This window comes from Mobula hypostoma, chromosome 6 (assembly GCF_963921235.1).
Source record: "Mobula hypostoma chromosome 6, sMobHyp1.1, whole genome shotgun sequence".
NCBI lineage: Eukaryota > Metazoa > Chordata > Chondrichthyes > Myliobatiformes > Myliobatidae > Mobula > Mobula hypostoma.
Window position 1 is genome coordinate 140,443,045 of NC_086102.1, and position 14,513 is coordinate 140,457,557.

Here is a 14,513-nt window from a genome sequence, read left to right on the forward strand (position 1 = left end):
ATTTCTAGTAGGGACATCACCATCAACAGAGCCTCAACTGAAGCTACGGAAAGAATTTCTCGCCTTGACATCAAACAATGGCAGCTAGTCAAGAGGTGACAGCAGTGTAGAGAAAGAAATCTGATACAATGTTAGTAACCAAATCACAATTTACAGTTTGTGACTGCTAAGTAGCAATCAATCGATCTCTGCAAATGCACAAAAATGATAAATAGTTGAAAGTAATTAGAATTCAGAAAAAGGATGTTTCACATCATTTGTCACTGCTTGTTCTTGTTAGGCAGCTGTGCACCTACCTGGCATTGAGGCTGTGACAAGCAGCTTGACTTCACACTGTTCTTTTTTCATTGTTTGCTTCAGGTCTTTGAAGAAAAGTCCTTCGACATAAACCACAACTTCCCATAGAAAGGTGACAGTGGCTGAGATTGCATCCATGCCCCATTCACAAGGGGTGCGCACAAAATACATAATCAGGCCAACCTGCAAGGCAAAAGGAAGTGATGAAAACTAAACGTGTTTCAGTATGGAGGCAAATTGTGTAATCAACTGATCAACTGAGGGCAAGGCTATCCTGTGTATTTCTAGGCCATGCTCATTCCCACACCATCATTAGTTCTCCCGTAGATAATTGATATATATAAACAAAATTCATTTGAATGAATTTTGCAGCATTCTTCATGAATTTTATTGCCGTTTAAATAGTTCTATCATAAAGTTCATTGAGAAGAATTGGTCAGCTTCTGTCTCAATCCACTAGATTAAAGAAAACAGCTTTAATTTCAGTTAGAAAAGGTCAGATGTGACAGTGAATCACATACACAGGAGATTATGCAGATGCTGGAAATCTTGAGCAACACACACAAAGTGCTGGAGGAACTCAGCAATCAGGCAACATCTAGTGTGGAGTGAAGAGTCGCTATTTCAGGCCAAGACCTTTCATTGGGACTGGAAAGGAAGGGAACGAAAGCCAGAATAAGATGGTGGGGTCAGAGAAGGTGTACAAACTGGCAAGTGATAGGTGAAACCAGTTAGGGGGAAGGTAGGTGGGTGAGTGAGGGGCAATGAAATAAGAAGCTGGGAGGTGATAGGAGAAAGAGGTGAAGAGCTGAAGGAGGAATCTGACAGGAGAGGACAGTGGACATGGAAGAGAAAAGGAGAAGGGGCATCAGAGGGAGGTGATAGGCGGGTGAGGAGAAGAGAAAGGATGGGAAGTGAACCAGAATGGAGAATGGAAAAAGAGAGAAGGGGGAGGGGGAGAAATTACCAGACGTTAGAGAAATCAATGTTCATGCCATCCCGTTGGAGAATACCCTGATGGAATATGGTGTGACAACATGAATGGAACTGGATGGTTTATATTTAAAGCTTATGGTATTATTGCTTAGGAATGGTTAATAATACCTAAGTAATTAGTAACACCACTAATACTCACCAGATAGTTGAAAAGTATATGAGATGTCTGAGCTGGCATATCTCCGATATTCAACAGAAGTTTTCGCAGCATGTAGATCAGTTCATCCTTCAAAGAAGAGTGCAATTTAGCAAACACCATTGGATTTTTATAAATTTATAAAGTAAAAAAAATTCTCAAAATAATACTTTGAAAATGTTAAAATATTTCACCTGTCGTTATAATTTATTATTAATGTTACATTAGTCTATTATTGACAATTGGAAAGTGTTCTATTTATGATTCGATCAATGCATCCTTTGAAGTAGTATTTTCATTTGCTCTAACTTTCTCCCACGTAAAATGGCAATCAAAATTTTATTTACTTCATTGCCCACATTAAATGGGCACTTTTGTCTCAAATGTCGAGGATTGGAAGATTGCAAACGTTGTTCCCTTGCCCAAGAAAGGGAGTAGAAATAACCCAGAAAATTATAGACCAGTGAGTCTTACTTCAGTGGTGGGCAAGTTGTTGGAAAAGATCCTGAGAGACAGGATTTATGAACATTTGGAAAGACATAATCTGACTAGGGATAGTCAGCATGGCTTTGTCAAGGGCAGGTCGTGCCTTACAAACCTGATTGAATTCTTTTTGAGGATGTAACAAAACACATTGATGAAGATAGAGCAGAGTATGTAGTGTATATGGATTTCAGTAAGGCATTTGATAAGGTTCCCCATGCGAGGCTCACTCAGAAAGTATTGAGGCTTTGTGGATCCAGAATTGGCTTGCCCACAGAAGGCAAAGGGTGGTTGTGGATGGTTTGTATTCTGCATGGAGGACAGTGATCAGTGGTGTTCCACAGGGATCTGTTCAGGGACCCCTCCTCTTTGTGATTTTTATAAATGACCTGGATGACGAAGTAGAAAGGTGGGTTAGTAAGTTTGCCGATGACACAAAAGTTGGGGGTGTTGTGGATAGTCTGGAGAGTTGTCAGAGGTTACAGTGGGACATCAACAGAATGCAGAACTGGGCTGAGAAGTGGCAGATGGAGTTCAACCCAGATAAGTGTGAAGTCGTTCATTTCGGTAGGTCACATTTGAAGACAGAATATTAACGGTAAGACTCATGGCAGTGTGGAGGATCAGAGAGATCTTGGGATCTGTGTCCATAGGCACTCAAAGCTGCTGTGCACGTTGACAGTGTAGTTAAGAAGGCGTCTGGTGTGTTGGCTGTTATCAACAGCAGGATTGAGTTCAAGAACTGTGAGGTAATGCTACAGCTATATAAGACCTTAGTTTGACCCCGCTTGGAGTACTGTGTTCAGTTCTGGTCACCTCATTAGAGGAAGGAGAGAGTGCAGAGGAGATTTACAAGGATGTTGCCTTAATTGGGGAGCATGCCTTATGAGAATAGGTTGAGTGAACTTGGCCTTTTCTCCTTGGAGCAAAGGAGGATGAAAGGTGACCTGACAGACGTGTATAAAATGATGAGAAGCACCGATCGTATAGTAGCCACAGCTCTTTCCCAGGGCTGAAATGGCTAACACGAGGGGGCATAGTTTAAGGTGGTTGGAATTAGGTACAAGGGGGATGTCGGAAGTAAGTTTTTCACACAGAGAGTGGTGAGTACGTGGAATGCACTGCCGGCAAAGGTGGTAAAGGCAGATACAATAGGGTCTTTTAAGAGACTCTTAGATAGGTACATGGAGCTTAGAAAAATAGTGGGCTATGCTGTAGGGAAATTCAAGGCAGCTTCTAGAGCAGGTTACGTGGTCGGCACAACATTGTGGGCCGAAGGGCCTGTAATGTGCTGTAAATTTTCTATGTTCTATGTTCTAATAGGAAGCTATTTTGTGGGAAGATCCATTTAAAATAAAGCTGATTAAATCAATAGACTCACTGTGTGATTAAGATTCCAGTTCCCAATTTGAAGCCATCACTGACTCATGAAGACAAACAAAAAAAAATGATAGTATTGCCTTTGAGATACGCTCATCACTATCTCTAAAATACATTGTTCAGGAAATAGCATTTCACATTATTATGAATCTAATGATTAATTGATAATAGTCTGGTTTGTGACATAAATCCTATAAAAGCCTTTGTAATGAAAATTAATTAAAGAAAAAAACTTAAGACAAAAATTTACAATTGAAGTAAGGAATAGATTTCAAAGTCTAGAAATAGAATCTGTCGAAGATGATAGCAATTATGTAGAAATTAAGTTTAACTCTCTAAAGGATGCCTTGGTAGAATCAGCAAAGTCAGTGATTCCTAAAAAAGAAAAAAGCACAAGGAATAAATGGATGACAGAAGAAATCAAAAATCTAATGGAAGAAAGGAGACAGAAGAAAGCAAATCCTATCCAATATAAGTCCTTTGATAAAAAAGTTAAAAGCTTATGTCAAAAAGCCAAAGAAGAATGGTTAAACCAGGAATGTGAGCAAATAGAAAGAACCCCTATTACTGATCCAAAAGGTTACATCAACAAATCAAGAATATCACTGGTAAAAAGCTCCTCTGTTCTTCAGGTGGATGTTTGAAAGCAAAGGATGGTACCATTATCATGGAAAAGATGAGATTATGAACAGATGGACTGAGTATATTCAGGAATTGTTTGAAGATGATTGAGGTGAAAAACCAGAAATTAAGAAAAACATTTTAAAATCTGAAGTTCATAATGCAATAAATAAGATGAAGAAAGTCAGCAGGTCCTGATAGCAGTAACAAAACAAATTATCGCCCTTGAAGATTATGGAATTGAAAAACTTACTGATTTAAACAATGGCATTTATGAAACTGGAATAATACCAGAAGAGATGAAAAAATCAATATTTATCACTCTTCCTAAGAAACCTGGAGCAATAGAATATGAATTACATAGGACCATAAGTTTAATGAGTCATATCACCAAGATACTTCTAAGAATTTTGATGACAAGAGGTAAAAGTAAGATACAAGCTGAAATAGGTAGAGAACAATGTGGTTTTGTGAAAGACAAAGGTACAAGAAACACAATATTGATGTGAAGGATACTATCAGAACAAGCTATTCAAGTGCAAAAAGATTTGTTTGTTTTATCGACTACACAAAAACACTTGATAAAGTGAAGCACAATAAGTTATTTGAAATATTACAGGAAACTCTAGATCTAGATTCAAAAGACCTCCGCCTAATTAGAAATCTGTACTGGGAACAGACTGCCACTGTAAGAATAGATGGAGAAGTGAGTCAGTTTATGAAAATCAAGAGAGGCGTTAGACAAGTGTGTGTTTTCTCCCCCGATTTATTTAATGTGTAGAGTGAAACAATATTACAAAAAATAAGAGACATCTTGGGAATCAAATTTGGCGTTGAAAACATCACTAATTTCAGATATGCAGATGACACTGTGTTAATTGCAAGTACGGAGGAAGAACTACAAAACTTAATTGATATAGTTGTTGAAGAAAGTGCAAAAATGGGTCTATCTATCAATTGCAAAAAGACAGAATGCATGGTGATATCCAAAAAGAAGGAGAATCCTATCTGCAGGCTGAGAATCAACGGGGAAGACATAAAACAATTACAGAACTTTTGCTACTTAGGAAGCTGGGTGACATCAGATGGCAGGTGTGACATAGACATCAAAAGAAGAATAGGGATGGCAAAAGACACCTTTACGAGAATGAAGAGTATACTGACCAATACTAAACTAGGCATGACAACCCGCCTCAGAGTACTGAAAGGTTACATTTATCCAGTTATGTTATATGGCTCAGAATGTTGGACAATATCTAGTAACATGAGGAAACGAATTGAAGCAGCAGAGATGTGGCTTCTGAGGAGGATGCAAAAAATATCATGGATGAAACGAATATCTAACGAGGATGTCAGGGACAAAGCAAACACAAAAAGGGAAATAATGTATGAGGTCATGAAAAGGCAACGTAACTTCATTGGACATGTGATTAGGAAAGAGGAGTTAGAATGCATGGTAATTATGGGAAAGATTGAAGGGAAGAAAGCAAGAGGAAGACAAAGACAAATGATGATGGAGACAGCAGCCAGAGAACTGGAAATGAATACCAATGAATTGATCCACTTGACCCGAAACAGGAGTGTGTGGGCCATGGCAGTCAAAGCTCAAAATGGGCACGGCACCTGATGATGATGATGAATGAAAATTTGGAATTCCAATTTTCCACTTTTATGACATCTAAGCAAAGCCAAGAATGGTAGGTGTTAGATCAGAGCAAATATTTTAAAAGGGAGCTGAAGTATTTTCAGACAAGGTTAATGCAGATGATAATATTTACATTAGTCAGTTAACGATGAAACTATTTGAAATTTGGAAATAACTCTGCATAATATAAAATCATAAGTAGATTCTCCATGTTCCCTCATCCAGTGAAATTATTGGCTGGAAGATCTTGAGTGACCAACACACTTACACTAAGTACATATAGCATTAAATCAATAAGCTTATCCCACAGATTAAAAATGTAATTCAAGATATACAGACTGGCATTTTTTTCAGATGTTTATGTGGATATAATTGGCAAGGCCAGTACTCGCCTTTGAGGTTATGCTAGAGTACTGCTTTTGGTAAAGGTGCTTGATGCTATTGGGTAATGAGTTCCAAGATTTAGATCGAACAGTGATGCTTTTTCAAGTCAGGACCACATGTGAATCAAAGGTGAAGTGGCATATGATGCTGCTCTCACATACCAGCTGTGCTCTGTCTTTGTCAATAAAGACTTTTGGATTGGGAAGTGCTGTCAGAGTTGCTTGACTGAGATGTATAAATTTAATGCACTTTTCAATGCATCCAGTGCTCTGACAGTGATGTAGTGATAGAAGAAATAAATTTTCAGGGTAGCAGATCTGGTGCTAATCAAGCAGGTTGCTTTGTTCTGGATAATGTTGAGCTTCTTATGTGTTGTTAGATCTGCACTCACTGCAAGTAGAGAACAAATCATCAGACTCCTGACCATTCCCTTATAGGATGGATTTGGGGAGTTGGGCAGTGAGCCGACTGGATATGCAGCACTTGAACTGTCCAATTATAATTGACTGGTCCAGTTGAATTTCTTGTCAGCGGTGACTCCCAGGATGTGGCATTCAACAGCAGTGATGACATTGAATATTAAGGGAAAGCAGTTAGAATTGTCCATGATGCAAACCACCATTGACTGGCACCTGAGGGCGTAATTTCAGACCCTGCCTGAATGTTGTGTCCAGGTCTTGCTGCATTCAAGTGTAGACTGCTTCATTTGATAAGCTGTTGCAAACAGAGCTGAATGTCCTGCAATCCTCAATTAACATCCCTTTTTCTAATCTTAATGATGCTGAACCTGAGAAACGCCAATATCACATTCCGTGGCTGGGATAAATGACTTCTAAGTACTTAATCCGTCTTCCTACATGTAAAACAATATTTCATCTCATGGGTACTGTTTCCCATTGACTTCAGTGTTATTAGGACTGTGTAATACTAACATGATATCAAGGGTAGTTGCTCTCAACTCACATTGAGAATTCAGTTCTTTGGTCCAAGGCTGCCATGACATCTGCAGCCAAAAGGATGAAGCATGACAAACTGCAGAGCAGTGAGATTACTACGGGTAGAATGTTACCCTCTGTCTCTTTGGTAATGACTGAAAACAGGCTGATCATATGGCAACTATTCAGAATGGACATCCTATTTTTGTCAATGGGAAGTAGGTAGGCTATTTTCAATATTGTTGTCTAGATGCCAGTTTTGCAACAGAGCTTCAAATGCTCTGCTAAAGGTGTAGCTGATTCTGAAAAGTAGCTGAGTTGAGACACTGTCCTGTTGTTTTGTATACTTCTAGAATAGATTCTGATTATCTACCCCATCTATACCTCCTATAATTACATATACGTTTATCAGGTCATCCTTAAGCCACCTTTGCTCCAGGAAAAACAAACACAGCCTATCCAGTCCCTTCCCATAACAATTCTCCAATCCAGACAACATGCTGGTGAATCTCCTCTGCACTTTCTCTAGTGCAACTACATCCTTCCTATAGTATCGCCAATACTTTGTGGCCATTAATAAGAGTACTTTTATTTTAAATATCCAGTTTATTACCCAAAATTAAATTGGTTAATAATTATAAATAGTTGCTAGGATTCTGAGAAACAACCCAAAATTGATACAAAATACGTTACAAATCTTAGTTTTAACCTGACGGTTACTGATGGTGAGCTTCTCCAGAAAATGGCGAAGAACAAGTGCGGGGTCTTCAATCAAACAGTTCCACAATACCTGCTGGGCTACTGCACTCACTGAAAAAAAGGAAAATATCATACCAACTAACATTAACAATAAAAATTATAATTTTATCACTATTACTTCTTAAACGAAACACATTGGCACATCCAATTACGAAGGCTGTTGACCGTGTTAAGTGGGAATGCCTTGCGTTTGGACTTGCAACATTTTCTTTTTTTTAAAGTTTACTTTTTGTAATTTATTTTTTATTGAAGTTCATCATCAAACAAACGTTTCCATAAGATGTATTTCAGATACTGTACATATATATCATATAGTCATATATGCCACAAATCTCCACATAATATTTATCTGAGGTATACACTATAGAAAAGAGAGGAAAAAAGAACAAGCAAAAGGAGAAAACTATGTACAAGTAGGGAGTGATCGTTCTTTTACAACATATTCATTGATTTGTAAAAATAAAATCAAGCCTATGAGGTGTTATGTAGTTAAACCATTTTTCCCAGTATGAATCAAATTGTTCCAACTTATGATTAACAGATGCTGTTACTTCTCCATTTTTTAAATGTCCATTGTAATTTCCATCCATGCATTTAAAGTTGGGCTCTCCTGTGATAACCATTTCCTGTCTACAACTGTTCTTTGCCTTCTGTGGGCAAGCCAGTTCTTGGATCCATAAAGCAATTTCCCCTTGGATCCCATGTCTCCTTACTTTCCCAATAAGCCTTGCATGGGGTACCTTATGAAATGCCTTGCTGAAATCCATATACATTACATCTACTGCTCTACCATTATCAATGTGTTTAGTCACATCTTCAAAAAATTCAATCAGGCTCGTAAGGCATGACCTGCCTTTCACAAACCCATGCTGACTATTCCTAATCATATTATACCTCTCCAAATGTTCATTAATCCTGCCTCTCAGGATCTTTTCCATCAACTTATCAACCACTGAAGTAAGACTCACTGGTCTATAATTTCCTAGGCTATCTCTACTCCCTTTCTTGAATAATGGAACAACATCTGCAACCCTCTAATCCTCCGGAGCCTCTCCCATCCCCATTGATGATGCAAAGATCATCGCCAGATGCTCAGCAATCTCCTCCCTCACCTCCCACAGTAGCCTGGGGTACATCTCGTCTGGTACCGGAGACTTATCCAACTTGATGCTTTCCATCATTGCTGATGGGCAATTATTCACCTGTCGCACATTTTTTTTGAAATTCACATTGCCAAATAGAAAGGTTTTCTCCATCACTGAAGAATTGTAGTTATTTTAAATAGAGGATGCAACAATGGTAAAAAATAAGATAGTTTGATAGAAATAAATGCTGCTGTCTTTAAGGCATTTTAAACTTCTTGGAAATAAAAGTAAAAGGTTTCATTAAGAAAACGTAGCAAGTATCTTAAGATTTGAAGACATTATGAATGAAATAAAATCCCTGGCATAATAGAGAAATAGTGATAATCAAGTGATTACAGAAACAAAAGACATTTATGAAATGTTCTTCACCATTCTTGTGTTCCTCTGAGCTTAAACTGAGTACTTTTCAAGTAATGTTATTGCTGTAGGAAAGAAATGCAACAACCAAACTAATGCACAATTAAGTCCCACAAACAACAGTTTCATATCATAGAAACTTCTGTGGTATTGATTTTAAAATAAACTTTGGCCAGTACATCAGGAATAAATGCTTTGTTTTTCTATGTAATAGTCTACGGGAGTCTTTACTTCTACCTAAAAGAAAAGTTTTAACACCTCATCTGGGAAACACCATTGTCATGATAAAACAGTACCTCAGCACCTTGTTATTGCGTCAAATTGTAACAGAAAATACTGGAAATACTCGGTTGGTCAGGGAGAAATAGGTGGCAATGCAGGTTGTGCAGAAGATGCAAAGAGGCTTCAGGGAATACACACGGGTTAAAACGGACACAGGAGACGCAATATAATATGGAATGGAATGAAATATGTAAACATCTGAGCTCATGCACTTCAGCAGGAAAACACAGAAGAGACTTTGAAAGACATTGCTGTTCAAATGGATGTGGTTGCTACTGTACTCAGAGCACATGAAGTTTTTGAGACCCCTACTGTGGGGAAAGGACCTTGAATATCTACCCTGTCTATGTCTTTCATAATCTTATATATTTCATCCTCCCTCATTCTACAGAAAACAAACTCAGCCTATCCGGAATAACGTCCAGTAATGAAAGCAACATCCTGGAGGACCTTTTATATATATACACACACACACATATATAGACACACATGCGCTGTGTTAATTTAAATTTATGTTCATGTACATTTGTCCTCATCTTATAATATACCACGCGGCTGCTGCAAAAAGCTCATTTTCATGGCATTTACATCTTGTTAATGTATACTTATTATAACAATAAACCTGAACTTTAACTAGAGAAACCATTAGTCAAACATGTTTCAAATTGCAGAGTCGGGGAAGGGATAGAGAGAATGAAAAAGGAATGATGGGGTGAAGACCGAAGGACACTGAATTTCACAAAAGGTGATATGTTAGCTAAAACAGGGCGGTTAATCTTAAATTTCTGACAATCTGTCCACAGGAGAAGTTGAATTAGGACACAGGACGTATTTCCAGCATTTGCCAATTTTTTTTTGATGAATTCTGTGGAAGTCCATAATTCATAACCAACTAACTCAAATGCAAGAGTGCTACCAACTGATAAGTATTTAATGATGTTAGGTGTGGAGTTTAAAATATTAATTTCTACAAACTTTAATAGTTCTAATAAGAGATTAAAAACCTGTTTGCTTCAAAACCAAACGAGTAGCCAACCAAGGTATGATAAAAGGTACCTGCCACACCATCTTCTCGTACTTCTCCATCCTCCATGAGGTGAACAATCGGGAGCACAGTGGCACAAATGCATGCAGGAAATACAGCTTGAGGAGGCTGTAATACATGATGTGTTGGAGTGTTCTCTGTTGCATCTTCCTCATCTGGACATAAAACAGATACTAACAAATCTCAACAAGACCATAATTGAAAGAACTGAAGAATTAAAAGATTTAAGATCTTTGCACACAAGGACGAGCAATAATGCAGCTATTTCCTAGTCACCCACAAGTTAACTGGTGGCTGCCGCTTACCTTCAGCACTGACCGCTGATCGCACTGACCACACAGAGCCTCGGCGGAATGAGTAATTTCTATGGGAGGTACTGGACGTGCAGGATGGACTAACAGACAGCCGACGGGAAGCTAAGTTTGCAGCATCCTCAACTGCGAAAGAAGATCAGAAGTTCTGACTCATAAACTAATAAGTACATTAAAATGCACATCTTTAAGGTATAATTACAACACATCTGTTCATAATGTTTCTTGTGCGTTTAACAGATTCTTACAAAAAGCAATACACATTTATTTGTACGTTTGTATATTCACTTTAGTGGTAACAGATGATGATAGTTATTCAGTTTTTTTCTGATGTTTCTCAAAAATAATTTTGCTAAATTAAAGTTTTGTCAACCATTACTGACACGTTACAAAGTAATAAATAACTCTTTTTACTGTGGATGTAAATGAAGTCCAATGATATCTGGGGACCAGCAGTATGAAAATACTTATTACTGGTGACTACGCTTCAGAATTGTAATGCTCACAGGCCTGGAATAAAAAAAACACTAATTTGAACACTCAGCTGGCAGCTATGTAGTTAGACCTAGAGGGAATAAAGGGACTAAGAGATTAGTTCAGATAGGATAGATCAAGTACTAAATCAAACACCTTTTCCCAAGCAACATCAGGGTTCTGATCACATTCAACCAGCTCCAGTGGGCACAACACTGGACTCCACTCTAAACTTTACCATGGTAAAAGATCCTTCAGGGAAAACACTTCTAATGAAATTTTCACACTTCTTCAAAGACATGTTGCATCCTGACGAAATCATGAGAACCCATGGCGCACGACTGCTTGGGCTTGCAGAGGAACATTGGGGAGTTCAGATCTCTCCCAAGGGGAGCACAAGGGGGCCAAATTCAAACAGAATAGAGCATACAGCAATCCCAGCAACCCACACACCCATTTCACCAGGTTCTGCCTCATCCATGGCAGAGTCTGAGGGTCTCACATACGATTTATTTGTCATGTCAGAAATCACAGAAATGTAGTAGAGGAAAGTCAGCCTCAATTCCTGGTACTCAGCGACTGCAATATTCTCAAGCTGTCTGTCTAGCCAACCAATTTAAAGAAGTCTAACAATGAGTGTGCCAAGGAGGAAAAGGCACAATTTGTACTCAAGCTTTTAAATATTATATGGAATTTTAAATAAAGATTGGGATGCACACGATTAGGGTACAAACCAAATATAAAGATATTAAAACATTAAGAAAACTTGAAATTCACTCTGCCTTAATATATTTATTTATGAGCAAACTAGACAGTGGGGTGACCCGTTGGGGCACCCTTTGAGAGAAGGGTAGTGTAGTCTGATATGACCAGAATGAATATTAAATTTTCCTGAATGCTATTGGTATCACTTTGCTATGGAAACTGAAGTGGAAAACCTCAGTTTATTAAAGAAGAACGACATGTAGCAAAGCAAATATAGCTCCTCCTCATTTAACGAAGGACACTTTTAATGGTATCATTTCTGGTTTATCTGCCACCCTCGTGCCTCTCGTTGTCATTCAGGAGACGTGTAGTCCTTTCATCCCCCGTCTCTTCAGCTCTTCTGCTGTTGTTGTTTGTCTCTGTTCCTGGAGATGTGCATACCTCTCCTCCTCTGTCTCTTCTTCTCTCATCCTTTTTTTTTGTCCTGACTGTTCCTGGAGTCCTGCGGCCCTGGCCTCATCCGATTCTTGTTCTCTCTCTCTCTCCTTGCCGCTTCCCGACAATGTTTGGCATCATCTCTTGACCATAATGTCCTCCTTCCCTTTCCATGCGGCATAATTAGGCTGACCATCGTTTTTACCCTAATGCTGGATAGAAGATATGAAGCAGTAACACCAGAGGATTCTGATTATTCTTGATGATGTGGTTGGTGCTCTCCTAAATGGACGTGATATAGTCACCGCTGTCCTCTGACTGCAGCGAAGGGTTTCATGGGTGTCTTGAAGTACATCGTTACAATAAGATTTAATTATCTCTTATTGATGGGTGGCAGTTAGATCTGTCCCAATCCTGCACATGCTGATGGTGATTAGCAGAATGTCACCCCTCGAAATGGAGCTGCCCTGCCCTTTTGCTCCGGTAGGTGTTGCTGCTAAGGTTGGCCGTGCACATGCAGCGGGCTGTCGCGTCCCAATTTCCATGATGGCAGATCGGCTCTCAGGTGAAAGGGAGCCTGGTGATTTTTGTGAATGAGCAATTTTATACAAATGTATAACCCTGAACTTTGTCATCATTCTGTAAATTAGCACATTTTAATTCAATTTAGCCAAAAAAAGTGCCGCTGTAATGCACCGTTTGCACTAATTGGAGGTCACAAACAGACAAACTGACAGACAGAACATGAGAGTTTTAGTAGTATACAGATTATAATTCTATGATAATCCATACACTCAGCACATAAGTTCATGGATTCTGGGGGAAACAGTGAACAAAAAAACTCTGCCTAGCAATTAAGAGAAAGGAAACATTCTGAAAGTTCTTGAATTCATTGGAAACAAATCTTCAATCATTCTGCAAGCCAGGAGCTTGTTTTTAAGACGCTAATGACCTTCTGAAAAGATAAAACTTGCGGTTTCTCAACTGGCTCCACATCACCATAAGATATACAAAATCCTCTGGGCCTCTCCCTTGTCCACCATAAAGTCTATTCTACAAAGACAGACTCTAATCTGGTCTTGATTTTGAATACTACAATTCAATGACCTCATAATGTTTTACCATTTGAGAGATTATTGTGCTAAACAAAGGCAATTTAGCTTTCAAGCCTATGCTTTTTTTCTTATTTTTCAGCCATTATATGAGACATATTGAAACCAGGCACAGTAGTGTAGCTGTACTCTGATCTTTCATAATGAGAGAATTACAATTTTTAATGCCTTCTTTCTCCAAAACATCACTGAAGAACTGGTTCGTGATTTGAACAGATGTTACCTTCCTCCTCCATTTCTGGTGGTGGAGTGTTAATGGGTTCATAGCATGCTTCTTGTGTGATGGGAATGGCTGTGATTAAGCTGGCTTCTCTACCCAGTCGCTTCTTCTCCTCCTCCTGCTGCAAGTTCTTCAGAATATGCTCTGCTCGCTGATGAGATCGGGAAACTGCACGAGCCGAAAAGGATTTCTGTAACAGATCGTAAGTTAAGGATATTAATACAAATCATTCTGCATATAAGCCAATTCTAGAACGTATCAATAATTTTCAGTATTTCATTGATTATAGAATTGCACAGCACAGGAACAGGCCTTTCAGCCTACAGAGTCTATGCTGACCATAATGCCAATTGAAACAAATTCCACTTGTTTGCACATGCTCTACACCTCTCCATTCCCTGTCTGTTCACATGCCAGTCAAAATGCCTCTTAAACACTGTTATCGTATCTGCTTCCAGTACCTTCCTGAGCAGAACATTCCAGATACTAACTCTGTCTGTGTTTAAAAAATGTCTCATAACTCTCCTTTACACTCCCTCCCCACCCTCTTACCTGAAAGTTGTACTCTCTAACTTTTGGGAAAAAAGACTAACAAGACTCTATAACCATACATACATCTAACCATACAGTACAGTATAACCACACATATATCTATCAGGAATCACCCCCTCCCCCCCAGCCTCTGACGCATCAGGGAAAACAATTAAGTTAGTGCAACTTCTCCTTATAGCTAATACTCTTTAATTCAGGCAACATTTCGGTAAAACCTCTTTTCCAAATCCTGCGCCCAA

At 38.7% G+C, this 14,513-nt stretch overlaps 1 protein-coding gene across 8 annotated transcripts in view; it reads right to left on the bottom strand.

Annotated features, from left to right (window-relative positions):
* Positions 1 to 14,513, bottom strand: part of LOC134348442 (protein unc-80 homolog) — a 238,655-nt gene that overhangs the window by 68,085 nt on the left and 156,057 nt on the right. For all 8 annotated transcript variants that reach the window (XM_063051833.1, XM_063051834.1, XM_063051828.1 and 5 more), the window contains 6 exons: positions 13,726 to 13,912; positions 10,771 to 10,902; positions 10,477 to 10,620; positions 7,587 to 7,687; positions 1,433 to 1,519; positions 297 to 480 (listed from right to left, as the gene is read on the bottom strand). In XM_063051833.1, the coding sequence (XP_062907903.1) occupies positions 297 to 480; positions 1,433 to 1,519; positions 7,587 to 7,687; positions 10,477 to 10,620; positions 10,771 to 10,902; positions 13,726 to 13,912 (835 nt within the window). The remainder of the gene's footprint in view (positions 1 to 296; positions 481 to 1,432; positions 1,520 to 7,586; positions 7,688 to 10,476; positions 10,621 to 10,770; positions 10,903 to 13,725; positions 13,913 to 14,513) is intronic.